General features: G+C 41.0%; 5 protein-coding genes and 4 long non-coding RNA genes across 11 annotated transcripts in view; 3 read left to right on the plus strand and 6 right to left on the minus strand.

Moving 5' to 3' along the window:
- The window catches only part of Pgant9 (polypeptide N-acetylgalactosaminyltransferase 9), a 52,395-nt gene extending 48,738 nt beyond the window's left edge, over positions 1 to 3,657 (minus strand). For all 3 annotated transcript variants that reach the window (XM_070277932.1, XM_017252794.3, XM_017252793.3), the window contains exon 1: positions 3,122 to 3,657. The gene's annotated coding sequence lies outside the window, so the exon portion shown is untranslated. The remainder of the gene's footprint in view (positions 1 to 3,121) is intronic.
- A 4,715-nt stretch (positions 3,658 to 8,372) lies between these two features.
- LOC138926018 (uncharacterized) lies at positions 8,373 to 10,576 on the minus strand. Its single transcript, XR_011442328.1, has 3 exons — positions 9,057 to 10,576; positions 8,754 to 8,994; positions 8,373 to 8,662 (listed from the first exon to the last, which is right to left on the minus strand). It is a non-coding gene; the product is annotated as an uncharacterized lncRNA (long non-coding RNA).
- Positions 10,577 to 10,680: 104 nt separating this feature from the next.
- LOC122321269 (uncharacterized) lies at positions 10,681 to 11,207 on the plus strand. Its single transcript, XR_006246041.2, has 2 exons — positions 10,681 to 10,783; positions 10,836 to 11,207. It is a non-coding gene; the product is annotated as an uncharacterized lncRNA (long non-coding RNA).
- Positions 11,208 to 18,046: 6,839 nt separating this feature from the next.
- On the minus strand, positions 18,047 to 19,489 carry LOC108132895 (membrane-associated guanylate kinase, WW and PDZ domain-containing protein 1). Its single transcript, XM_017252467.3, has 2 exons — positions 18,801 to 19,489; positions 18,047 to 18,749 (listed from the first exon to the last, which is right to left on the minus strand). Exons 1-2 carry the CDS (start codon positions 19,133 to 19,135, stop codon positions 18,416 to 18,418), a joined length of 669 nt encoding a protein of 222 aa, XP_017107956.1. The 5' UTR covers positions 19,136 to 19,489; the 3' UTR covers positions 18,047 to 18,415.
- LOC138926019 (uncharacterized) lies at positions 18,053 to 20,057 on the plus strand. The gene is made up of 2 exons (XR_011442329.1): positions 18,053 to 18,400; positions 19,542 to 20,057. It is a non-coding gene; the product is annotated as an uncharacterized lncRNA (long non-coding RNA).
- A 78-nt stretch (positions 20,058 to 20,135) lies between these two features.
- Positions 20,136 to 20,816, plus strand: LOC138926020 (uncharacterized). Its single transcript, XR_011442330.1, has 3 exons — positions 20,136 to 20,428; positions 20,549 to 20,656; positions 20,712 to 20,816. It is a non-coding gene; the product is annotated as an uncharacterized lncRNA (long non-coding RNA).
- A 44-nt stretch (positions 20,817 to 20,860) lies between these two features.
- On the minus strand, positions 20,861 to 21,468 carry Acp53C14a (Accessory gland protein 53C14a). The gene is made up of 2 exons (XM_017252503.3): positions 21,348 to 21,468; positions 20,861 to 21,277 (listed from the first exon to the last, which is right to left on the minus strand). Exons 1-2 carry the CDS (start codon positions 21,387 to 21,389, stop codon positions 20,954 to 20,956), a joined length of 366 nt encoding a protein of 121 aa, XP_017107992.1. The 5' UTR covers positions 21,390 to 21,468; the 3' UTR covers positions 20,861 to 20,953.
- A 336-nt stretch (positions 21,469 to 21,804) lies between these two features.
- On the minus strand, positions 21,805 to 22,399 carry LOC108132926 (Accessory gland protein 53C14b). Its single transcript, XM_017252509.3, has 2 exons — positions 22,266 to 22,399; positions 21,805 to 22,207 (listed from the first exon to the last, which is right to left on the minus strand). The coding sequence occupies exons 1-2, from the start codon at positions 22,305 to 22,307 to the stop codon at positions 21,854 to 21,856; spliced, it is 396 nt and encodes a 131-aa protein (XP_017107998.2). The 5' UTR covers positions 22,308 to 22,399; the 3' UTR covers positions 21,805 to 21,853.
- Positions 22,400 to 22,749: 350 nt separating this feature from the next.
- On the minus strand, positions 22,750 to 23,326 carry LOC108132927 (Accessory gland protein 53Ea). The gene is made up of 2 exons (XM_017252511.3): positions 23,169 to 23,326; positions 22,750 to 23,104 (listed from the first exon to the last, which is right to left on the minus strand). The coding sequence occupies exons 1-2, from the start codon at positions 23,208 to 23,210 to the stop codon at positions 22,790 to 22,792; spliced, it is 357 nt and encodes a 118-aa protein (XP_017108000.2). The 5' UTR covers positions 23,211 to 23,326; the 3' UTR covers positions 22,750 to 22,789.
- Positions 23,327 to 24,593: the final 1,267 nt, after the last annotated feature.

Below are 24,593 nucleotides of genomic sequence, written 5' to 3' on the forward strand. Positions count from 1 at the left end.
AAACTTCCGCATCTCGGGTGGAAAGTATGTAGTGCTGAGGCAGGCAAAGAACACAAAGAGCCAGAACAAACCCTCAACAAGTAATGAATTACGCGCTGGGGTCTCCTCACTCCTTTGAGGAGCTGCCAACAATGAAAGAGCCAAAAAGGCAAAGATGCTGAAGCCGGGACTGAGACTGAGACTGAGGCTGAGGCCTGTTGCCAAAAATGTTCCAACCATCTTCCAAAGGAAGCAGCCCAAAGGAAGTCCAAAGTTGGAGTGTGAGTGCGAGTGCATGAAAGCCTCCAGAAAACTTTTGTTCTGCATTGTTATCAGCTGGAGGAAGCTGAATTATATAGGGGCCAGAAACCAGAAACAAACAAAAAGCATAAACATGAAAAATAAACCCGAAATCACGGCAGAAGACTAACAAACACACACTGAGTGCAACTTTTGACAAAAGATCTCGTTCGGCGAGGAGGAAAGAGTTACGGTTCCGCCTTTGTCCTTAAGAAACCCGCCAGAGGAGAAACTTTCCTGGCTATAGAAATTAGTAGGTCAGTTCCAGAGAAAACTAAAGGCAAAAGAAACACAACTAATAGGGTAATTGGTTTGGAAAAGATGACACTTATCCAATACAAACTATGTAGGTTTCATAAAACAAGAGAGGTTATTTCAATTTCCGACAGTACAAAATTGAAGAATTCTTTCTATCAGCAGTCTAACATGCCATTTGAGAACCAAAAACTGGGTTAAGGCTGAGTTTATCAGCGCAACGTGCCAGCAAGCACTTCCATGCTAGAAACTAGAGCTCCCCATCAATTCCTGCGACACTCTGTACGTTAGATACAGATACTAGATACTAGTAGCTACATAATAGCAATTCGATCCGAAGCCAAAACGTGCAGCCAGCGAGAAGACAAAGAATATTGTATAATCTTTTTCCCATGTACCACATTTTGACAACTGTTTTCTGCTCGTTTCTGGCCCAAAACTAAACTGTATTTCTAGTTCTTGCTGCTTGTTTTCAATAGAGAACGTGCGGACGTGCGAAATTCTGGGGAAGAAGAGGCCACACGAGATACGAAACTCATCCGGCACCTGTTCGATACTACATAATATGCTGAGCAGAGAATGGCCAACAAAGAACGGGCCGTGATGTAAGCCAAGTCAAGTGGAAGACTAATATGCGCTGTGATTAATTTATTGAAATTAACATAAATGGCAACTGCTTTAACTTTTACCGCCTGACCACAGGTGGCCCCATGGCCCCATGTCCAGAACCCTTACCTTTACCCTTTTCCTCACCCCGCCCAGACGCCAGTGGCCGACATAAATAATTAAATTTAATTGCCGTTGCTGCTTCTTAATGATGCAACCGAGCATCAAACGACCTCTGAACCCAGGTGAGAGAATGGGCGGGAAACCCGTTTTTATGAAAATGGAAATTATATTTAACGAAATGAAACGAAGCCCTCGCCGTCAAGTGACAGCGACGAAGGTAAATTTTATGAAATTAAGCAAATGCCAAATGGAAATATAAACCAAGTGGCTGACTGTTGCAGAGAAAGGATCGGGAACTGGAAAAACCTGGACTGAAGGAAAAGGGCCGTAAAACAAATGACACTTGTCACACGGCTGCTTTAATTGAAATTGCTAAATTATGCATATGATATACGAGGTGACGACGGGTTGTGGAAGTAATTATGTTTATTTCGCCGACAAAGCCCCCCACACGAAATATTCCACAAGCGAGTCTTTCTCCAATCAAAATAGATATGCACGCATTTGGCCTCAAAAGATATCTGGGGCGGTCTAATCTTATCTAATCTATTCTCATACATGAGTAACTGCCAAAGACAGTCGCTCCCAAAAACCAGTCCGAAAATAAGACTTGACCAGCTGAGCTGAAATTCGAAATAAAATAAACATTTCTCATTAATTAGAGTCGTTGCTTTTCTGAAAGCCGTGACACCAATCCGTCCCCGAATCAACTGTCTAATCTAGGCGGGTCTAACGAACCTACTACCATCTCTTTGATAATTAATAACAAAAGGCGAAAATTCTGATTCTAGGCCAGAAAGTTTTTCAGGCTTAGACCAAAACAAAAACCCGGCAAAACGCACGAAGCCAGCCAGACAGACATAAAAAGCAGGAGGAGTAGGCCCCCAGGGCTAAAAAGTGGGGAGTTCAAGAGGTGGACAAGTGCTGCCATGGCAAAGCCAAAGGCAAAAACAAAGCGTGCTCATTCAAGGGTTCTCCAACCCTCCCACACATACACAAATACACCCAGAACAACACACATTTGTATAAAAACAAATACAGACACAGCTGCCAGGAGAGCACAAGGCGGGCTATAAAAATCAAATGAAATTTATTGATTTTTCTTAGCCCCATGGTTTGTGGCCAGCGCCAAAAAGGCAAAAGCACTGCCAAATGGCCAATAAAATACACAGTTTTGACATTCTAATCAAGTCGGGATTCTGTTAATTATGGCTTTGAAATAGAATTATAAATCTGGCTAATACTAATTAGAAATGAATAAAAGCGGCTTTCTCTAAACTTTTATTTGGTTTAATCCGGAAAAGGTATAATTCTTCGCTTTATAATTCTTCAAATTCTTGAATGAAACTCTCTACAAAAAAGAGGTTAAATTTAATTACTAGATGCCAATTTTTTTGCTTAGCCTTAATGCAAATCTCTTGGCCCTGCCTCTTGGCCACTTGCTAAAATGAACCAACAACAACGCAGACATGCCGGGCATGAGGAAGAGACACTCTGGGAAGAACAAGTAGCGGAGACACAAGACACGGCCAAGATGGCTGGGCTGAGGGGGAGGCGGCCGGCATTGTAAAATGTCAGCCCAAGTTAACGGGGCACGCACACCAATGCAACACAAGCAACACAAACAACACGAATGGGAGAATGTTTTGTTTGATCTGCTGTCAGGCAAAAAAAAAAAACCAAGAAGGTGACAGGGGAGGACTGGGCGCCAGCCGGCGGCAGGTGCGACTTGGGGGCAGTAACTAGGGACAGAAAGAGAGAGCGCGAGTGGCATGCCACCTGGTCGCGTGTTCACAACAATTGCCTAGCTCTCAGCTCTATATTTTTTCGTTTTTCTTTGTTTTTTTGGCCAACTTACCCCTGCTTTCCTCGGATGTGTGTTTGCTCCTTGATTCTGCTGTCAGAAATACCCAAGTTCCGGTTTCATAGAAAGAAGCGCTTCTCAAAATATCGTAAAAAAATGTATAAATACTGCTAGCTGGATGGGTGGATACTGCGGCTTTTGGATTTCTTGCTAAACTGTGTATTTTTAAGTTTATTTATTATATTATTTCCTCGGATTTCGATTTGTGAGCTATGAGCTACTTGGCTTGGCATGCCTCGATTTGGATATTCACGCCAATAATTTGTTATTTCTGCTTATTATTCCCATTTGCATATTTGTTTCACACGTTGAAAGCAACTTCACAGCTGACTGTGATTTTATGTTGTTGTTGCAAGACACACACACACCACGTACAACACACACACACACACCTGTCCGTCTGTGTGAGTAATAAAACGTCGCGACGTCCACGGGGGAGAAATGAGAAATGCAACGGGTTCACTTCAGCACGCGCGCTCTCCCTGATTCTACCACCTGTTTCGGCCTTTCCGATTCTCAGTCAAAAATTGACTGAATCCGACTGGAGTCTTGGGCTACGTTGGAAGCGGTTTTAGCCGGCAGTTGCTATCGAACATGTTCGAAGCTGTGGAGTGGCCCCCAACCGCCCATTCAACTGGTTCGATGGGTCTGGGTCGCTTCTTGCTTCTGATAAACCGCCACTGATAAGAGGGACAGAACAGCCCTTTGTTGTTGCTCCCCATGGCTCCCTATTGTTGTTGTTTTTGTTGTTGTTGTTGTGGGCATGTAAATGACAAATGAGCCCGTATACGGGTATGCCCAGAATGCGAGGGGAAAATACGGCGAGAGAACGCCCAATGATCGGATAAGGGTTTTACAGAACACACTCGGCTATAAACTTCTACTACAACCAACATTAAAAGATTTCAATTCGATTTCAAAATCTTATCAGAAAAGGCATAAAATCAAAACTGTAATAAATCAACGTCAAGAGAGAGTGGAATTGCACTTTCTACCCACTTGGGTAGAATATATACCTTATAATTAATATATTATTCGCTTTTGAGTAGTCGCTATTCCCTTCTAAGTGAGGCACTACTATTTCTACTACCTTTCTACTACTATTTGAACTGCCTGCTCATCTCTATGGCAACATCGAACCTCAACCACCCCATTTTATGCCGGCTTGCAACCTCCAACGCGAGCATGTTGGCCATTGCACTTGTTTTAGCCATCTAACCATGCACGTGGCTGTGTATTTCCATACAAGTGTTGTTTCCTTTGTTTTTCGTTTTTGAGTTTTCTTTTCAGTCTGAAGCTGTTGACCCAGCCAACCTTCTAATTTGCCTCTTTATGGCCAAAAGCATATATATTAATTAACATTTCTGAACAACTTTCGGTCCGATCATACTTACCACCCCCCGATTTCTATGGACTTGTGGTTAGCAACTTTCTGTGCATTTGACACAGCGATTGAAGGGCACAAAAAAAATAGACCACGAAATTGACAATTTGCAACACCAACGGAAACAGTTTTTCAATTGCATCGCTTTCCTCCTTTTGGCCATCTTCCCCCTCCCACCCTTTGTCTTGCCCCGTTCGTTATGGACTTTTCATTGGTTTTGTTTGGCTCTTTCAATCGAAACATGATGGCCAAGTTTTCGGGGTGCCGACGAGAATGGGAATGCGAGGACGACACCAATCAACTTTTTCGTCTGTGTTGCATTTTTCATTAGTTTTCTTTATGAAGCGAAAAAGTTTTCTTGGCCCGAAGCCGGTCTCCACCACCCAGTATTCTCATCATCTACTGATGTAACTCAAGTTTCTGTTTAAACAACTGCCATTTGTGATAAACAATGGATAGTGCAATTATTGATGGAAAGTGGGTGCTTTTGAGGAGCTATTAAACCTTTCATATTGTGAATTAATTTAAAATTAAAAACATTTATTAATTTAAACTTTAGCAAGTAGCTTGTCATAAACTTAAACTCATTTTTGAATACAGCTGTGCCACCTGCGATTTTGATTTGATGACTGTTTTCGTTGGCGCTGCCAATTTGCCGACCAATTGAAAATGCAATGCACGCCCCAGACAAAAACTCATTTGCAACACTTCACGCAACGCCGGCGATTCCGATTTAGCCAAGATCAAGGGCGATAATGCCCGCAGCAGCAGCACCAACACCACCACTGGCAACTGCAACATAGCCACTGCAATATCAGACGAGAGCTGTAACAACACCGGAGTAGCCGATTGCATTGCGTGCAACAACGTGCTGCAGATATAAATAGCCAACGGCAATGGCAACTGGGCCCTTATCCATTCTGGCTGATCTTTACGCACAGGAGGCGGCAGCAGCAACAACATCTACAACAACAAGGGGAGCAGGAACAACTGCAACACAACACAAACACAAGATGCAACAACAACATTCCTTTCGACATTTAATTAACGATCGCGATTGCAATCAAAGCAGTTCTCCCACACTGCCCCCCCTTTTGGCCGGCATGGCCAGTCTTGGCCCACCAGTTTACTGGTGGCCAGTTGGTTAGTTAGTTAGCCGGGCTAAGCTGACAAATACTGTAATTAATTTTAATTGCAGCGATTGGCGCTCGCTTTCCGTCTCATTAAAGACTGCAGGCTGCCATGCTCCCTTTTTGCTCCTCTCGCCGCCTCTGATTTTCGATTATGATAAACCCCCAACGGCTGCCAGGTATGCCCCAGGATTTCGCTCACCATTCCTGGCTACGTGTTTTTACGCCTAATTGCAGGAAAATGTCGCGTGGCGAATATTTTGTCGCCTTCCATAACAAGAGGACTCAATAGGAGTTGAAATAGCACTCGAACACAATAATAAATCCAGTGCTGGATGCTGAGTTTTCGTTTTAAACATAAAACATAAAATATTCATAAACGGGCGATAAACTTTTGCCATATTATGATGTCGTAACTTGGCCTTTAGCTGCACTTTGGCTTAAAAGCTGAAAGTGGGAATAAAAGTGCTCATTTCTTGGATCCCTGGAGGCTGCCAGTGGAATATAATCATATAAAACACTTTTCGTTTGCAGTTCATTGAGTGAGCACAAATCCAATTAGATTCTGACTCGATTCTGACTTAGCTGGCAGACACACACGGGCACTGCAACCTCCCACCCACACACATATACAGATGCAGTCACACACTAACGTATATGCAGTGCCCAAAAAATGATTGCATACTTTCCAGCGTCGAGGCGAAAATTTCAAGTCAATTTGCCTGCCATAACTTTTGACTCGAGTTTTCAGTATGTTTTCTGTTTATTAGTGTTTGTTTATTAGTGTTTCTGCTGGTGGCAGAGTTTAACTTGTGCGGCGGATGTTTGGCACACATAAATAGTTTATGCCGCAATGCTGATTATTGATTTTCAGACCTCGCCCCCCCCCCCCCAAAATGAAAATTGCGGCACAAACCAGACGGCAAAGGAATTAAATCCTTTGGGGATCAACAAACAAGCTCAAAGTGATTTTGTCTACACAAGCATTAAAAATTCAAATCGAACTAGTCCAAAGTAATATTCTAGGCCCACCACTAGGCAAGGCTCAACGGATTAAGCCTTTCACTAAAATCAGGAACATGGCAAACAAATCAAACTTAATTTATCCTTTTCATTATTCAGCAGCTCATAATCAATTCATTGGACCGTAGTGGGTTTCCTTGTGCTCTGTTGTTCGATTTAATCATTTTATCAATAGTCCTGTCCATTGTTCAATTCATGGCCAATTAAGCAACTTAATTATGCCCACCAATCGAATGTGCAAAAAATATTAATTATTTTTAAAAACAATATACATACATGGTAGGAATATGTGGCAACATGACGGGTAATTAATCATTGTTTAACCGTTTATATCAACATGATTACTGGGCATTATCCAACAGCCCTGCAACGACAACCGAGATTACCATAAACCGTCAATGTCATGAAACAATAACGACAAACTTTTTTTTGGCTGCAAAAAAAAGTTGTCGTTTTTTTTTTGTCGAGCAGACATACACACAATTAAGAGGCCATAAACACATGCGGCGAATGGGTGGTGTGGCAAGTCCGGAGTCCGCAGCCGGATCTAGATCTGGGGAAAAAAGCGCTGCCAGCCAAAAAGTTGGAAAGTGCAATTTGAAAAACAGTAAATATAAGTCGCGAATGGGGAAAACGTGGGAAAAGGGGAATGCGACACGTAGTTGGCGCAGAGTCACGAAGGTAGTTTTTGCATAAAAGTCTGATACACTAAGCGAAAAGTCGTATGACTCTTATTATAGTTTTCCCTCATTCTGAAAGTCCTTTCTCTCTCTGCACATATCCTGGCAGGATCTTTGCGTGTATGTAGATGAGCAGGCAATGACATGACTTGGCAGCTATTCCTATTTGGAAAACCCTTCCCATTTTCATTCCCTTTTCCCGCGGAAAACTCTGACAAATGGCTCGGAGAAGGGCGGATGGGTGTGGGAATACAGGTGTTTTGTGGTAAAAAGGTGGCACGAAGGGGCGAAGATGTATTCGCCCAAAGGTGCAGCTGAGGATGACGAAAATTTATGATGGTCCCCGGCTCAGGGCTGAGTTCTTTATTGAATCAGGACTCGGGCAGAGGCTGGAAAGAAGGCTTGCGATTTGTATCCAGGCTAAATTGAAATACCCAAGGGTTGGCTGAACTCTTGCCAAGTTTACAAACGGCTAAGGCTTCCGTTTGTTGGGTTCAATAGGAATACCCATAAAAATGGCCTGCCCTGAATAATAGACAATAATTGGAGGGTAAATAGGATAAAATGGTAGACTCTTGAATTTCTTTAAAGGCATTGCCTCATTTTCACGTTAAGCACTTGCCGAAAAGTGAAAAGAGCTAACGTTTTAATTAGCCAGTTGGAAAGAAGATTAAGAAAAGCTTCTCAACTGCTCAGTTTCAGCTTCAAAGGAGGGATATTGAAGTTGTGTGAAAGCCTTTAAAGCTTTCCATTCACGGACACCAGCTTATAAACACACACACTCTCTCATACATATAAGAGCTCATCTAGCTGATGCAGGTGCAAGGACGAACGGCTCCTGTGTGTCCTTGCCATGCCACCGCAATCATAATTAGTATCCTGAGAAGATGTATGTGATACATGGTATATGCCACAACGGCAACAGCCTGACAGCAATACTAACAATGGTGTTGACAAAAATAGTACATAAAGGGTTAAAATATAAAAAGTACAGTTTTTTTAAAAGAGTCTCCTAGAAATGCATCATGATATAAATTTTTTATTATATTCTAATCAATTCTACATATCCACGCCCCTAGTTGATTGCTGGCAACTGTTCGTAGGCCACTTGCTTTGTTAGCTGGTGATATATTGGCATTTAAGCCGGACCAGAACAACGACTGCCTGCCAAGCTGGCTCCGTATTTCGTCGGCATGGGCCAGAGCTTTAAAGGACAGTGAATGAATAATGCTAACCAATTTGCCCAGGTGACAGGTAACGAACGAAACGACCAAACGAACGAACGGGGGTTCGTCCTGCTGCCAAGGACTTCATTAAACTGCAAAAATAGAATTAGAGCACATGGCAAAAGGCCGAGCCGCTTAATTACAGCTTAGACCTCAATTAAAAAGCCCCCAGGGGCAGCTCACCAACAAGGAGAGGTAGCAGAGGACCAACTAGAGTGTCGGAAAAGCAAACCGAAGAAAAAGTAAACATTTTCACGTTACCGGACAACAATCCACTTGGAGATTGGATGACTGTGATGATGGAGTTGGGGCTAAGCTGATGGAGATGACCATAAAACACCTTGGCTAATTTCCGCAAATTGTTTCAGCCGTCGAGGAAGTGAGTGGCCAAAAAAGTACACAAATACTAAATGATAAGAAATGACTATTGGGAAGAAAAGGACTGTTAGATTTATTTTTCCAAAAAGTAAGGCAAATAAACATTACCTAGGTTTCATATAGCGTCCCATTAGAGATACGCTCGGTGTCGACAACCGCAAAAATAAATCTTTTCATTCTTATCTTGACATTGTGTTCCAGAACTAATTCGGGATCTACAGTTGTAGGTGCCTGTGTGGTAGTTTTAGCTTCGGGTTTACAGCTCACATTCTTTCCTGGATAATAACCAAATTTTATGCCATCTTCTTCCAGAGAAAATTGTGCTGCAACGTGAATACCAAATGCTTTGAAGTCGCTTGCCGAAGAATTAAACACATTATTAGATTAGACAGGTAAATTATATAACTATAGATAACACGATTATTTTTCTCAAATGTCAGTAAAAGAAAAGTCTTTAATGAGCTTATCCTTTTAATACATTTCACTATAAAAATTTCCTAATAAGTAAACATTTTCTGAATCCACTATTGCATAAAGAAACCTCTTATTGACATTGAATTCCAGAGCTTGTTGTCCCTTATATTTATCAAGGTTTTGCCTTAGTGGAGTTTTGTAAACTTTATTAATACCTCCACTTCTCATGAATATCGTTGAGTAGGAAATAATACCATCCAGGCGCTTCTTCGATCCGAAAGCAGTCATGTCGGCCCGTTCGTATACAGTTTTTAGGCCCATCTTGCCCAACATTTCTGGTAATTTGTACTTGTTGTCACATAAGAAAGAGTGGATAAAGGGCATCCTGATGTTCAAAAGAGTGGAGTTAAGCCGACTCCTCAGCTTTCTTAGGTCCACTGATCTCAACGCCTTTTCCACTTCCACAGAGTCCACGTCAGGCAGCAAAACCAACATTATACTGTTGCTATCCTTGAATGTCAGGCCTAGAACTCTGGCCTTTACCTCGGGAATAGGCGCATACAAAGCCAACATCCTTGTGTGCTTTGCAAAATTTAAAGTAACCTCAAAACGTCCTTGAAAGTTGACATAGTTGACAAATAGAATGCGACTCGCGGCATCATGGATGAAACTTTCGTACAGATTGGGGTTCATATAGTGCAGATCGGGCTTGAGTTGGATTTTGTCGTATATATACTCGAAGAGACGGACACCATCTTGGGGCGTAAAGCCAGTCTTGTACACGAAAGCCTTCATTTTTCGAGCGTTTTTATTAAACTTGGAATCCACCTTGAGCTCATGACGTATCAGGGCCATTGTGGTTTCATTAAATCCGGATTCCGGAGATGGAGAAAACAACGAGTCGGCCGGAGTTCCATAGTCCTCATATAAAATTCGTTTGATTTCCGCAGCAGAAGTGGGTCCCACAGCAAAAAGAAGTAACCGAAGGACTCTTTGAATTCCAAAAGGTGATATAATAAAACTTTTAACTCTGTATGGTAAGGTCTTCTTGGCTAGGTTATATATTTCCGCAGCAAAGTTTGATTGTTTGATTGTTCGAAATGGACTTTCCTCCTCGCCGTGGGTTATTCCCAAGCTCAGGATAACACCAAGTACCAGAAACTGTAAAAAGACAACCTTTCGTTCCATTAGAAAGCTGGAAACTGTCAATAACTTAAACGACCCTATAGCTTTACAAAAAAATAGATTACGAATGGTTATTAACTATTATTGATATGGTTATAGGTGTCACGCTCTTACCTTGCATAATATCATTTCACGGGGGAGTAGCATTCAGGATTCGCCTTGAACAGCCTGTAATCCCATTCAGACTTCCTTCGAAGCGACATCGATTGGTCAGGAGCCTTGCACAAGCATCCATGGTAATGCCTTTATCGTTTAACGCTCACTTTACATTTCCCAAACGCCTCGCAGGACGTAATCGAAGGATACGTGCACTTGCCGCTCTCTCTCCCTCAGGAGTTTCGCCTTCGCTCGGCTGGCTCCATAAATTTGCAGCGCCAAAGTGATAATGAAAGTGTTTCCTTCCGTTTTGGCCAAACAATGTGCCAAGAAAAGCGACACGAGCCAGGCGAAAAGCCCAAGGGTGGAGGAGCAGAAATGCATAAAAAAGTCCGTGGTATTCTTAATGCTCTATCTCCAGATTCAAAAGGGTTTAATTACGGTAAATATTTTAAGGATTATTTCTTTTTAAGGCTATTATACTTTTCGCTTTCAATAAAAAAAACCTTGTCAGACTTGAAATGAAAAGATATTATAATAACTATAGAGTCCTTTCTTCAGCAACTCTTTAGAAAACCTCTTGAAACTACTATTCAAATCACAATACCCGTTTAAGGAAAAACTTCGCCAGAACAAAAGTCAGCATGCGGGGCAACGTGGCGTATACGCAACTTTGTTACCTTGGGTTTCCTTCCGCTGGCAGCTTCCTTTCTCGCCCTCTCGCTCTTCCGCTGTTTTTGGCCATTCATCTTTCGCTCTTTCTCACCGCTGTGCTCCGTCGCCTTTTCACTTGGCTTGTTTATTGTTTTCGCTCAGCTAGTGAGAGAAGGAGAAAGAAAGTGCAAGAGAAATTCAATTTCGGCAGCAAACAACCAGAAAAAAAACCAACAAAAAAACATAAGGATAAAGCAAATGAAACGCAGCAATTGCAGTTTAAGGCCAACGATTTATGCCCTTTCTTATATAAATTTTTCTCTTCCAGTTTTAAGCATTTAATTGTCCATTTAAAACTGTAAAGTTCCTTAAAAAACAATTAAAGGACTCAGTTTTCCTGCAAGCGATGATGAGAAAGAACAAACGAGTAGAAATTTCCCGCGCATTTTCCCCGCTTTTCCTGGGAGGAAAATAAAAGTTGCAAGTCGAGAAGGACAGACTGTCCCCAAGGAAATGTTTTTAGGTGGGGTGGAAGCAGTGGATCGGGCCAAAACACTTTTCACAAAATGGCTGCCAGCCAGTTTTAAGTTTTGTTTGCTCAAGCCCCTGCTCCCCTTGCCATTACCGCCGAAAACGTTAGTCTGGTTATTTGCGTGACATTTTTCCGTTCTGGAAAACTTAAGAAGAAAGGTGGTGGCAAAAAAAAGAGGGTCAGCGAATGGAACTGGGAGGAAAACTATGACAAAAGATTGTAGTGGCAAAAGTTTGCAGCAACGTTAATTAATTTTGCGTTCGCCGGAGCTTGAATTCGGAGAATAAAGAGTCCGGAGTTCAGAGTTCAAGCGGTTGCCACAGAGAGCCAAAATCCATTTATATGGCGTTAATGAAGTGCCCTAAGATGAAGGTTTTAAAGAAAGCGAAATGGTTAAGTAAGCCAAGAACGAAAATACTAAAAGGATCAAGCAGGAGAATAGTTTTTATATTAAAAATAATTTTTCTTTTTTCTCTAATCCTTAAAATTTTATTCACATTGCCTTTACAGCCCTTTAACAGATGTCAGATGGCTAATTTAAGAAATAGTGAAAGGATCGCTGGAAGGCCAATTCCAGCACCTTAATGGCCAATTAAGGAAGTCATTGTCGGATGGTGACCCCAGCTGCGGGGCTTCAGAACACTCTTGGTAAGACAACAAAAACTTAAAAAATACATTTCTGGAAACCCCAAAGAATGGAAATATTCTTTAGGGTAAGTCCTTTTGACTTGTTCCAAAGACAAAGTTACAAAAAAAAATGATTGCCTAAAACCCAAGTGATTTCCATAAGTGCTGGTGTTACTGAGGGCTACTTCCAAGTGACAAGGGTCAACAAAAGGTTGTAACGATTCCAACAATGAGACAGGTGGAATTTAATTACAAGCACCAAGATGGATGATAGAAAATTGCTGCTAATTCCCTTTTCAGGAAATGAAGTTTTCAGATTTATGATCCTTTTGAGCTTGGTTTTGAACGTAATACCCTTTTAGGGTATTATGTTCGAACTACAATGGTCTCTACTCTATTACATCTCTTTCCTGTCCCTCTAATTTAAAATATAGAATTTTAAATTTCCTTACTAACTCCTCTTAGCTCTTAGCTTACAAATTTCTAATAGCTTAATATGTACTAACAAATCGAGTCGGTCGTCTGGGCCTCTAAGCTTTATGATGAATACAGGAATGCTAGCTGATGCTCTTATTGATGCACAAGCCATTTCCAAATTCTAAAAGACCGCGAACTTTTACTTCTCTTGTCCCTAACCTTTACAAGAAATGACCATGAATCCGGTATATCTAAGTGCTGAATTCACAGGTCCCTAATTAATAATTCTATAATGAATCCTCTATAGACAAATGAAAATATAAGGCCGAAAAAGAGCATCTCTATGATATTTAATCTGACTTGTTACTCTGATAAATCTTAATTTCCGGTTCCTGCTGCGATGAAACCATTACAAAAGCTGTTCGCCTGGGGTCAGGCTGACCCACATTAGGAATGTGTAATTAAGAGCATCACTGCCCCAGCCAACCCATCCCCTCATCCGCCCCGGCTCTACACATCCCCCTCCGGCCATCGCTTATGCTAATGACCAAAGTGAATTGTTGCTTATGTTGTTGGTGTTGTTGCTGTGGATGTGGCTGCTTGTGTTCCTGAATTCCTGACAGCGATAAAAATGTTTCGCTCTGGCCGCTCCTGCCCCACGCCCCGCCCTGATAGCATGTTTAGTCAGCGGCTTATGCGGCGTATGCGTAATATTTAAGCGGCGACCGTGGTCAGGAGGTGAGGTGGAGGGAAATAGGATGTCGGGGCGGATGAATATATGTCCCAAAGTCAAGGGGTCTCGTCTGCATGAATTGATTGACACGGGAAGCCGCTTCAACAGCACCAGCACCAGTGGCACCAGCAACAGCACCAGCAACAAAATGTGACTGCCAACAACTTTATTTGCGAGAAGTGGCATTCATGAAATATTCATGCTGGCAACAAAAAAAAAAGAATAACAAACCCAACTCTGATGCTGATGCTGTCAGCCTAGAGCAGTTGCTGCTGCAGAATATCCAGAATTCAGACCCAGATCCAGGGCCTGGGGCTGACATCGAGGGGCTTGGAGTTTATTGTGCTGCCAGCCAGAGTGGATGGAAATCGAGGAGTGCAGCCGGCAATTGTTGCAGTTTGATGACAGGCACCTATATTGAAGGTTGAAGTTTAATCTATAACCAAGTGTGCTGGTTGAATTATAATCAAAATTGACTAAAGCACGGTTCTTTGTATTATTTTGGTGCTCGGGATATATGAAACGCATACAAAAAATTATCTTGAGACTTAAATACACAGAGGGCTATGATAGTCCCCCAAAATCTCTACCGATTTGTATGGGGGTACCATACAATCCCAGGATTTCCAATTATGACCCGAACTATGACCTGAATTTTCATTCGATCCTTAAGCGGAATATCTCGATCATTTGTGGATCAATTATCCATCATTCTAAATCAAAACCTGCAAACAACATTTTTGATAGATTTTTTTCAAATTTTTGTGGGGGTCCAGGATTGGGATCCCTACCAAAATCCAGGATTTCCAATTATGACCCGAACTATGCCCATATCTCGGCCAATTTTTATCCGATCCTTAAGCGAAATACCTTGATTGATTTGTGGATCAATTCTCCAACATTCTGCATCAAAACCTGCAAACAAAATTTTTGCATCATTCTGCATTTTTATGGCAATTTTCTGTTAACTGCATCAAAGCTCTAAACAAAGTTTCTGGTAAATGATTTTCAAATTTTCAGATGTATCCGTTCTCACTTTTATTGAATAATCAATCAATGCATTCCTAACTTCTGTTGGCCTTACCAATCCTCTTATAAATTTAAGTTTCTGTAAATATTTATCTTACTCTAATATAGATTTTTATTAAAAAAAACATGGACCATTTTTTATTCGCAATAAAAACAATACTTGTATTTCTGTAAAATCCAATTAAGGCAGACCTGGACACTTTTTCCAGAGCCCAACAATCGAATTTCAATCTCATCTGGCTGCTTCTCTCCACGACTTGCTCCTGGTTCCGTATCCGGACAAATCGTTTATTTGGTTAGCTTAAGATTGACCCACATTTGACACAGCTTAAGTTTCCCCATGCCCACTTGAACCACACTCGAACGTAGTTCCATGTTTGTCCAAGTTGATAGTCCCAGCTACCAGATCTCCGCTCACAGCTCACCTCACGACCTTGTTGCCTAAAATTGGAAAAGACAGTAGTAGAAAACTATGCAGAGGTAAAAAATGCAGAGCCATAAAAAAAAAACATTTTTAAAAGAAACTAGATAAACTATGTAGTTCACCAACAAAAAAATACTAAATCCTGTCTTTAAGAAGTTGTTTTTTTAATTCTCTTGGTCCTAAGCTGTACGCTATTTTTTTCCGCAGTGCCAGTGGCCAAAGCAAACTTTTAAAGCGTCCAAGCCAAGCCGATGGCATTGGGCAAACAGCATCGATGTCGCCCGGCACCACACAAACTATAAATTGGCTTAAGCTCCGGCTCCAGACCAGCATCCAACCAGTTTTTGGAGAGTGTTCCCATTCTCGGCCCTCGATTCCTGCAAAAAAAGTTGGGGCCCCCAATATCCAGAGGGGCATTATGGGCGGGTTTTGAGGGACGGCTGGGTGGATGGATGGGTACAACGTTTGACACTTTTGAACTTTGATGTACGGCACTCAATCTGTAAACTTGGTTATTGGCCCGATGGCCCGATGGCTGAAAGTTTCTTTGTGGCTTGTCATGTCTTCCATTTGATTTGCAATGATTTTTGCTAATTTTCCATGGCATTCACTTTGACAAGTTTTCAGCTTTTTGGCCGCATAAAGATTCCCACGGTTTTATCTTCGTCATTGGAAAATTTCGATGAAGAACCTGTTTATTTTCGCTTTTTTTGCTGTGTCTTCGTAGATTATTTGAAATTTTGTCCATGCTTTAGCTGGAGTGTAAGTTATTATTGTGATTAGGATGAAATTAGCGTTGTTTTTTCGCCAGATATCTTTAGTGCTGAGTCAGCTGAAAAGAAAGCGACTAGTAAAAAATATTTCACCTTACGTTGCAAATTGAAAATTCAATCTCTGACAACTCTGAACGGGAATACTCAATAAGTTGAATAATGGAAATGTGGAGGACCTGGGGGAAAATAAAATATGGTTCAACTCCCATCAATTCCAGTTCGATTAAAGCATTAATCAAAACTCAACTCAAACGAAAAATCGTTAAGGAAAATTCGCATTCATCACCGTCATCATTAGGGGCACAAAGTCGACTTTTCCCCGGAATTTCCTTGTGCTGGCCGCCAATTAAAAATTAATTCGAAGAATTTGCATTTTGTATATGCCGCCCCAGCACTACTAACCCCGTTCTGTTTGGTATTCGTTTTAAATTAATATTAATTGCGATGCCGATTTGCCTTTGCCTTGGCCATTGTGGTGAGTTTAACCCTCCTGCCTTTTGGCGTTCCATTATCAACAAAGTTGGCAACGAAATGGTGGCAACGACCGCAGGTTGGGTTAAGAACTTCATCAAGTTAGAAGCCGCTGAATTTCATTCAATTAAAGGCACCAGGAGCCAGGAACACGTCAGAATGCTAAGACCTCCAAAGGAAGCTCCTTACCCAAAAGCTTTCGGGCTTAAACTGAGAGAAAGGCAGGAGAGTTTCTTAAGCCTGAAAATTAAAAGAAAATAATTATCCTTATACCTTCAAATATTATTATCCTTTCTAACAAGAAACCTTTATTATTATTTTTATTATTTTGTTAGGTATACCTTTTCGTACAGTGCTTATAATGCTTCTCTTGTTCAAACTATATGTATGAACGTGTTCTGTTGATGTTGTTGAAATCCAACATCCTAGTAGAGCCTGGAAAAGCAAGAGCCACGCCCACCACCATCCTCCATCGCCCCCTAGTATAATGTAGATTGAATTATATGCTTAATAAAGCCCTCCCCCCTTAAATTTGTTCTTCATTTTTGCGGCAGGATGAGATTTGCTCGATTTGCATTTCATCTGCCATTGTTTGCCAACATTTCAGATTCATGGACTCTATATGCTCCATGTACATATAGTTGTTTGTGTTTTCCTCAAAGCTCCAATTAGCATTTTGTTGCCGGCGGGAAGCAGAAATTCGGATTCGCAAATCGGTTGAATGCATTCACTTGAGTTCCCAAGCAGCGCCTAATAGCCCAAAGGCTATTCATTTCATTAATAAATTAATTCACACAAAGACCGAACGAAATCCGAATAGTCAATAAACATTTAAGAGGGCCGATTTCATACCAGAAAATTCTATTTATTGGTCAATAGAGCAACAATAGTTATGAATTAATTGCTTGAACGCCTGTGGCGCTCCAATAAAATGTAGTTACTGTTTTCTGTTTACTCGTCAGCCAGCCCGAGGATCTCTGGCACTTGTAATAATTAATTTATTAATGTTTACTTGAGCCAATTGGGTATAATTGGTAGATATGACTTCTTTGGGGATAAATGCAAACCATATGTATAGTTTTAAGGGACTTTAATGACTTAATTCACTCATTAATCAGATGAACAATGATGGACTTCCTTTTTTTTAGAGGAATGCTTCTTTTTGTTACTTTCTTGCTCTTTTTTTGGAGATTCGCATTTCTTTGTGGTTGTATGTTCTCCGGATTCAGAAACTGTAACTACTCCAACATGGGGGTCATCCGTAACTTCTGTGGCCTGGTCCTCCTCGTGGTCAGGATCTTTAAGAGTCGTTGTAGACTCGTCATGGGCGGTTGTTACATTCGCATCGACTTCCGGATCGAATATGGCAGAATCTTCGAAATGACCACAAACCTCCAACCTAAGACATCCTCCGTTATTCCTCACAATGGAGGCCGTCTTGCAACCGCAACCCTCGTGGCATCGATACCTGCATACTTTGAAATTTTGCTGGCCACAAGTGTTGTGGCAATAATCGTAGCAATCGAATGCAATGGGCTTTGGGCAGTCCCTGTAGATTTTATCTACGTATGGGCAGTGATATCCCGGAAACACTTGACAAAAGATCAGAAGCAGGATCCAGAGCTGCATTTTAACGAAAGTGTATCGATCAACTGACAAAGATTATGCATGGAGCTTGCCAATCTATTAAGTGAAACTAATTAGATGGCTTATGGCATTTGGATAAATAAATACATTATAGCATTTTGAAAAACTTTAGTACTTTTATTTCTTTAGCTTGACAATGTCCTTTGAGAGACAATTTTCAGCTATATTTCTCATGGACTTTGTGCGGCACTGACTCCTTTAAAAAGGTTTCCTGCCTGCTGTCCTTTTTTTAGTTCCTTAAAGCACTGCAGCAAATATTGGGAAATATTAAACATCATTCGGACAGTGTTTTCTGGAAAACAATTTTCCAAATAGCTTTTATACGGCACTCCAGCTTACTGCCCAGCTGTCTGCCTCACTTTTCACTTTTGGAATCCCGAAGGAGAGTTGAACACTGCAGCGGATTCAGCGCTGCCTGAAGCTCCTTCTTGTGACTTGTCCAGCTTCATCGTAAGGATCGTCAGCTTAGTCCCTGGGTGGTGGTCCACGCGGTCTCAGCACAGTCTCCAGAAGGTTGGGTCCTGGCTGATTCTTCGGCCTGGGTGTGGGGGTCAGCGAACGGGTATGTGGAGCACCCTCCTCCTTCTTGTGAACGGCCGAAGTGGCAGCACGTCTCGCCCGGATCTTCTCCTCCATCTTACTGGGCACCATGAAGCAATTGGACTCCTTGTAGACAGGCTTACGGCGATCGTTCCAAGGGAAGGTCCACTGGATGGGAGTAAAGTCGCGCCTCCAGGGCTTTCTGGGCTTGAACCAGCAATCGCAGGTCCAGTCGTCTTCTGCGGGGGCATCATCGTCACTGCAAGATAATCAATTAATATACATTTCGATTTGGATTTCAATAACTTACCCCCTCACGTAAACCCTGACATAGCGTTTGTTCTTTCGGAACAGCTGCAAAGCCTCATTGAAGGTCATTTCCAGGGCGGGAAATTCGTTGATCTGGGTGATCTCGTCGCCCACTCGCATGCCTCCCCTCTTGGCCAGTCCGGTGGCTGAGACACTGACAATGGTCAGTGGTTCAAACTGATCGCTACCACCGGAGACCTCCATGCCCCACATGCAGTCGTAGAAGCTCATAATCCGGCGATCCGTTTCCAAGGTGTACGTCATCTGGAGCTCGTACTCGACATTGTCGAAAGCCTCCGAGTCGTACTTGGGCACCTTAATCTTTGAGTCAAACATCCTGATAACTCAACAGTGAGTGCGGCCCTTTGAAAACTAGCGAAATGAAACTGAATCACAAGCCGATTCAAACGGTCGTAGAACACTTTGGTGTCTGGCGTTGGTGGCCGAAATGGGTTGCTTTTATAGCCAAGAATTTGGCAAGAGCAATTAGTACGGCAGGGACAATGTCAATGGTTAATTGATTTGCCAAATACAGTGGTAATTCAATAAAAGCAACCATTCCTATTAATTCCTTGAAACCCTTTAAGGTATGGCCTTTAACATCCTTACCATTCTGAGTCTATAGAGTTTATAGTCTCATATTTTACAAAATATTTACCAGATTCTTGCCTAACCACTTACCACTGTGCATTGAGAAAAAATCAATGCAATTGATTTACATTTAATTGTTGTCTATTTTTAGTAGCTGTGATTTTGGCTGACGGAAACAAAAGCCACCGACAACTAGGAAGAAGAGCCCAGCCATGGCCCCTTTTGGCCATTGAAAGTGGAGCCGCTGCTAGAGCCAAGGGATCCGCGGCAAACCAACCATTTCGGCCAGCCAAGTCGTCAGAGGCAGCCAACCAAGCCAAGCTTGCCAGGTCCAGTTCCTCCACACGCCACTGAGCAAGTGCTAACAACTTGTCCAAAGCGGCCGCCGTCGTCGTCCGAGCGATTTGATTTCACTGACCTCAATTATGGCTGCTGTTGGCCAACAATGCAACTGAGATGGCCGGGAGCTGGTCTCCCAGAGACCCGAAGACCCGAGACTTCTGCTGGTCTCTTGGCCTATTGAATTATTCATTTGGTCGGACCTCGAGCCGAAAAAATAAAAATGTAAGGAGAAGAGCTCACACAGGAAAAAATTACAAAAGGAACGGGAGGCTTACTTTTATCAGAAGATTTCTCTTATAAATAAATAGAAAACTTTAAGTATTTATTTCTGAAATTTAGCTATTTATTCTTACAAGACTTATGGCCAAATGTAGGCAAAGAACTCTCAGTGCAAACACACTAAAGTCCATAAAAATGTATGGACGTTGGCAACACCGGGCAAATGGCAAATGCCAAACAGCAGCGACAACTTGGCTAATTACAGCAGATATTTGGCCATTTCAGCTGCTAGCCAAATGTGTATTTGCTTAGTTCCAAGTCCTCTACCGAAGCACTTAGCACTGGAAGCAGCCAGTTGGTTGAAGCTTAAGAGCTCCCAGGCATTTTGTCTGGGATTTGCATCCGAGAGCTCGGCCAGCTTTTGTTGTCAAGGAATTTCATAGCCACAATGGAAAGGATTTGGACCATAGAATTGAGGTAATTACTTAGCAGGTGCCACTTGCAACTTCTGAATTACTTGGCAAGCTAGTAAAGTGCCCATTTTCCTATCTTTGAGTTAGTCATGCTCAGGTTTATAATTGTGCTCACGTTTTCAAGGGTTTATCTTGGCAAACTCACGATCTGGGCTTGGTTTTTCTATAAAAGGGCACTTTCCAAAAACAGATTTTCAGTTATCGTTTAAAATGAAAGTATTTGGGAATCTTTGTAAGTATTAGAATGGCACAAAATAATTTTTAAAATAACATAATATTTTCTCTAGTGATCATCATGATAGTAGTATTTGCTATTTTTATAGACCAAAGGGACAGTCGCATTTTGTACGTAAAACGAAAGATTACATCCTGAAATAAATGCCTTAAAAGAGCACAGTCTTCTTATTTAATTCTCGAGATAGATAAAAACAACCGATTCCCTTGGTCTTCACTTGCTCTTTACTAAGCTGGACAAATTCGCGCTTTGCTCTGCATTTTTATTCAAATTCCATATGTGTTGTACTTAAATTTAGTCTTCAAAGCACTTAAGGCTATCGAACTTGGCCACCAGCGGTCTTACCAAATTCACGGCCGTGGTAGCTGTCCGGATCAAACAGACCTGCTTGTCAAAGATAGCCCTCTTGAGGAACTCGTGGGCCAACTTAATGAATCGGAGAACACTTCCAGTTAACTTGATTTGAGGCTCGAAGTCCACACATTCCGCCAGGGTCTTTAGCGCCGTCACGGAATTCTCGATCATAATGGCACCCGCATCAGCCACCACCTCCAGGCACCGAAGGTACCTATCCGTTCGATAACTCAGGACCGCATCAACTTGGGGTTGTAGGCAGAGCTTTATATAGGTTTTTCAATTTCCAAATTACACTGCCACGACTGCCACTGCTTAAAATAATATTACTTACAGCCATGAAACTCAGCAAGAAAGCGACCTTAATCAAATGCATTTCGGCTAGACGGTTATGAACGAGACTTTGTAGACTACCTGGGCACCTTGCCCTATTTATAGGCCTCAGGATAATTGCATTCGCTAGGCCTGAGCCCCTGCTATATAATTAATTTCACCCTCGTAAGCCATATCCATTTTGTTAATTAATATTAAGATCCATAATCAAATCCGATGCGAAGACCATTATATGACCTTGTAAAAACAGAGTTCATTTTCATTTTTTTATAAAGTAAAATAAAGTAATTCTCAATGAAAAAGAACCATAAATTCTCATCTAATATTTCTCATTTACATATACCAATCCAGTTCTGAAAAAAACTTTTTTTTATCATCTATGTGTATATGTTATATATTTTCTTCCTTTTAGTATTAGTGGAAACTATAACATCTTTTTTTTTGATTTGGAGACCAAATTATTCTCATGATTTATTGCAGTTTTTCCAAGTATATTAAATACATTATTTAAATAATATAATCATCCTCATCCAAGCAACCCAATTCGGAGACCTGATCGGAATAAGGTTGAACAAAGAGACCGATCTGTCTTAGAAGTCTCTCGAGGCACCTGGGCTGGCCGATAACCAATGTCCTGCCAAACTCGTAAATGTTTCTTAAATACCAGGTTATCCTCGTTCTGCCCTTGGGAGCGTCTATGGTAACAAATCCAGAGCATTTTTTCACTTGATAGATGGTGGGAATGACTTTGATCGCCAGACTCGACATCGCCTCGATTCCTACCTGGCCGCACTTGGCCAACTTGCTCCACTCAGCCTTATATGTGGCCTGGGCCTCAGTTTCCTGAGGTAGAAATGAGATCTATTGGAGATAGTTTAGCATGTTGTTAGTTATTCAAGTTTATTTAGCCTTTACTTACAGCCAAAAGGCTTAGGAGAAATATCGACTTAATCACGCTCATTTTTCTGTAAGCGATTGTATCTGGAACAGCCTTTGAATAACTGAATATAGAACTGTCTTATTTATAGGATTTTTCCCTAATTCTATTATTAATACTTAATTAAAGCGTTAAGTATTTTGATCATGGCGTAAAGTAAAGCCTTAAAAGAAATTTTAGGTTAATAGTCCACATAGTTGAAAGAGTAATTTTGTTGGATTGAAAATGTTTAAAAATTTAATAGGTTCATTAATAAAGACCATAGAAATTTCAAAGTTCATAATGAGATCTTTACAAGTTCTTTAAAGAATCTCTTGGATTTTTATCACAATTTGATAAACAATTTTGAATTTCACATGTAAATAACATGTACTATTAGATTACTGACGAATTAAAAGAGCTCCTAACGATAATAAATAAAGACCTTTTTTCTATTTTGGGCTTGCTAATAATTTCACAAGTGCCCTGAATGCTTTAAGCTTTATTTTAAGATTTACATTTATCATTTATTCATCTAGGCATTTGAGGCTATCGACCTGCTGGACATATGGCTTCAAGATATTGGCAGCGCCCATCAATGGATCAATTAGGCAGTTGGACTTCTCGAAGGCGGATAGTCGCAGTATTTCATAGGTGACTTTCATGCGACTCAAGAAGGATCCTCTGTAGTTCGAGGGTGGTGTATAATCGACGCAAATCAATAGAGTCCGAAGTGCTGGGATAGCTTCCCGGAGAAGACTGGCAGCAGCCTTGGCGCCCTGTCTAGAACAGTTCAAGAACTTGTCCCAATTATAAGCACTGGATTGTGGCACAAATGCCAGCTATTGTGTGGATTTAAAAATATTTATAATTTAAGGAATTAATCATTTAAGTGGCTTTACTTACAGACAGCAAGCTCAGCAAAAGGGAGATCTGTAAAAGTTTCATTTAAGTTTCGGCTAGACAGACGGCTGTGACACAACTTTGTGGGCCACGATGTTTTATGCCCTATTTATAGGCCTCAGGATAATCTGATTAAGATGGCTATAATGTATTTCTAATATAGGATTTTCCAGTAGCTAATGTTAGGAGTTTTTAAAAGGGGTTTTCTTGCTGATACTAATCGATCAGTTTTGGCTTTTAAAGGGTTTTGGTTTACGGTTGAATGTCCAACAGGGCAGATCTCCGTTAAAGAAAATACTTATGTATTTAAACAAGTATTGGTCTTTTATAAACGATTTATTTTTTTTATATTTGATTAGGTTTTATATAAATGGAACTACTTTAAAGTTCGCACAATGGCTCCTTGGCAATCAAATAGGAACACTTAAGTTCGCCTCTTCTCTTCAGATAGGGATCCATTACGGCAGAGAGATATGTATATACATTTATAAGGCAATCCCCCTTGGTTGCTTCCTGGAAAAATTGGTATACGATAATCATCATTTGGAAAGAACCAACTCTGCGAATGTCTAGTTCCGGGATGTAGCCAACACAGGATACAAGTTTGCTGAATGCAGGAATAACTTTGGTGGTCAGTTCCCCAATGAGTTCCAAAGTAACCTGTGTGCATTTTGAAATTTTCACAAGGTTCAGCTTTATGCTCTCGCCCTTCACAAAGCTATTTCCTAGCTAAAGGCTTGAAGATATAGTTTTAAAATATTTTAATAATATAACAAACAACTTACGAGAATAAACGTGAAGAAAAAAGCCAACCTAACGTTCCGCATGTTGAAGAAACTTTGCTCTGACTTTCTGGTTTCTCTAAAATTAAATAAGAAAGGCATGGAAATTAAGAATATATGGATCTTTTTTTTTATTTTTTAACTTCAAAATACGTTGATTTTAGCATGAAGGTTCCTTTACAAACATATAAGCACACTTTAAGGAGTCTAGCTCCATTGAATAAGTAGCTGTAATGGCGGAAAAGGATAAATAAGTGTCTATGATGCAGGACATCTTGTCGCCACTCATTGCCATCTTCACAAACTGGTATATAATTATCATCACTTGGGCTATATTGACTCTTCGAACATTGATTTCTGGCCTAAACTGAACACATTTAATCATTTTTCCAAACACTGGCACAATATTTTTGGTCAATTCAGACGCCAGTTTGGTAAGAACGTCCAGACATTTTGATATTTTTACGAGATTAATTTTTGGCTGCTCAGCTTTTACTCCAGAGTGCAAAAACTACAATAAATTAAAAACTATTTGGAATCATAATTAATATTGAATTGTATACTAACTTACAAATATACAAGTCAAAAGCAAAGCCACCCTAACGACCTTCATGTTGTGAAATCTCTACTGTCTGTACTTTTTGTT

Source organism: Drosophila bipectinata, chromosome 2R (genome assembly GCF_030179905.1).
Source record: "Drosophila bipectinata strain 14024-0381.07 chromosome 2R, DbipHiC1v2, whole genome shotgun sequence".
NCBI classification, from domain to species: Eukaryota; Metazoa; Arthropoda; class Insecta; order Diptera; family Drosophilidae; genus Drosophila; species Drosophila bipectinata.

Excerpts from the sequence above, each read along its gene's own strand:
- LOC108132895 (XM_017252467.3), bottom strand. The coding sequence starts at position 19,135 with ATGTTTGACTCAAAGATTAAGGTGCCCAAGTACGACTCGGAGGCTTTC. Across the intron at positions 18,750-18,800 it reads GTCAGGGTTTACGTGAGGGG|TGACGATGATGCCCCCGCAG; the intron begins GTAAGTTATTGA and ends ATTATCTTGCAG.
- Acp53C14a (XM_017252503.3), bottom strand. The coding sequence starts at position 21,389 with ATGCATTTGATTAAGGTCGCTTTCTTGCTGAGTTTCATGGCT. Across the intron at positions 21,278-21,347 it reads TCTTGCTGAGTTTCATGGCT|CTCTGCCTACAACCCCAAGT; the intron begins GTAAGTAATATT and ends ACCTATATAAAG.
- LOC108132926 (XM_017252509.3), bottom strand. The coding sequence starts at position 22,307 with ATGAGCGTGATTAAGTCGATATTTCTCCTAAGCCTTTTGGCT. Across the intron at positions 22,208-22,265 it reads TTCTCCTAAGCCTTTTGGCT|ATCTCATTTCTACCTCAGGA; the intron begins GTAAGTAAAGGC and ends TATCTCCAATAG.
- LOC108132927 (XM_017252511.3), bottom strand. The coding sequence starts at position 23,210 with ATGAAACTTTTACAGATCTCCCTTTTGCTGAGCTTGCTGTCT. Across the intron at positions 23,105-23,168 it reads TTTTGCTGAGCTTGCTGTCT|CTGGCATTTGTGCCACAATC; the intron begins GTAAGTAAAGCC and ends TCCACACAATAG.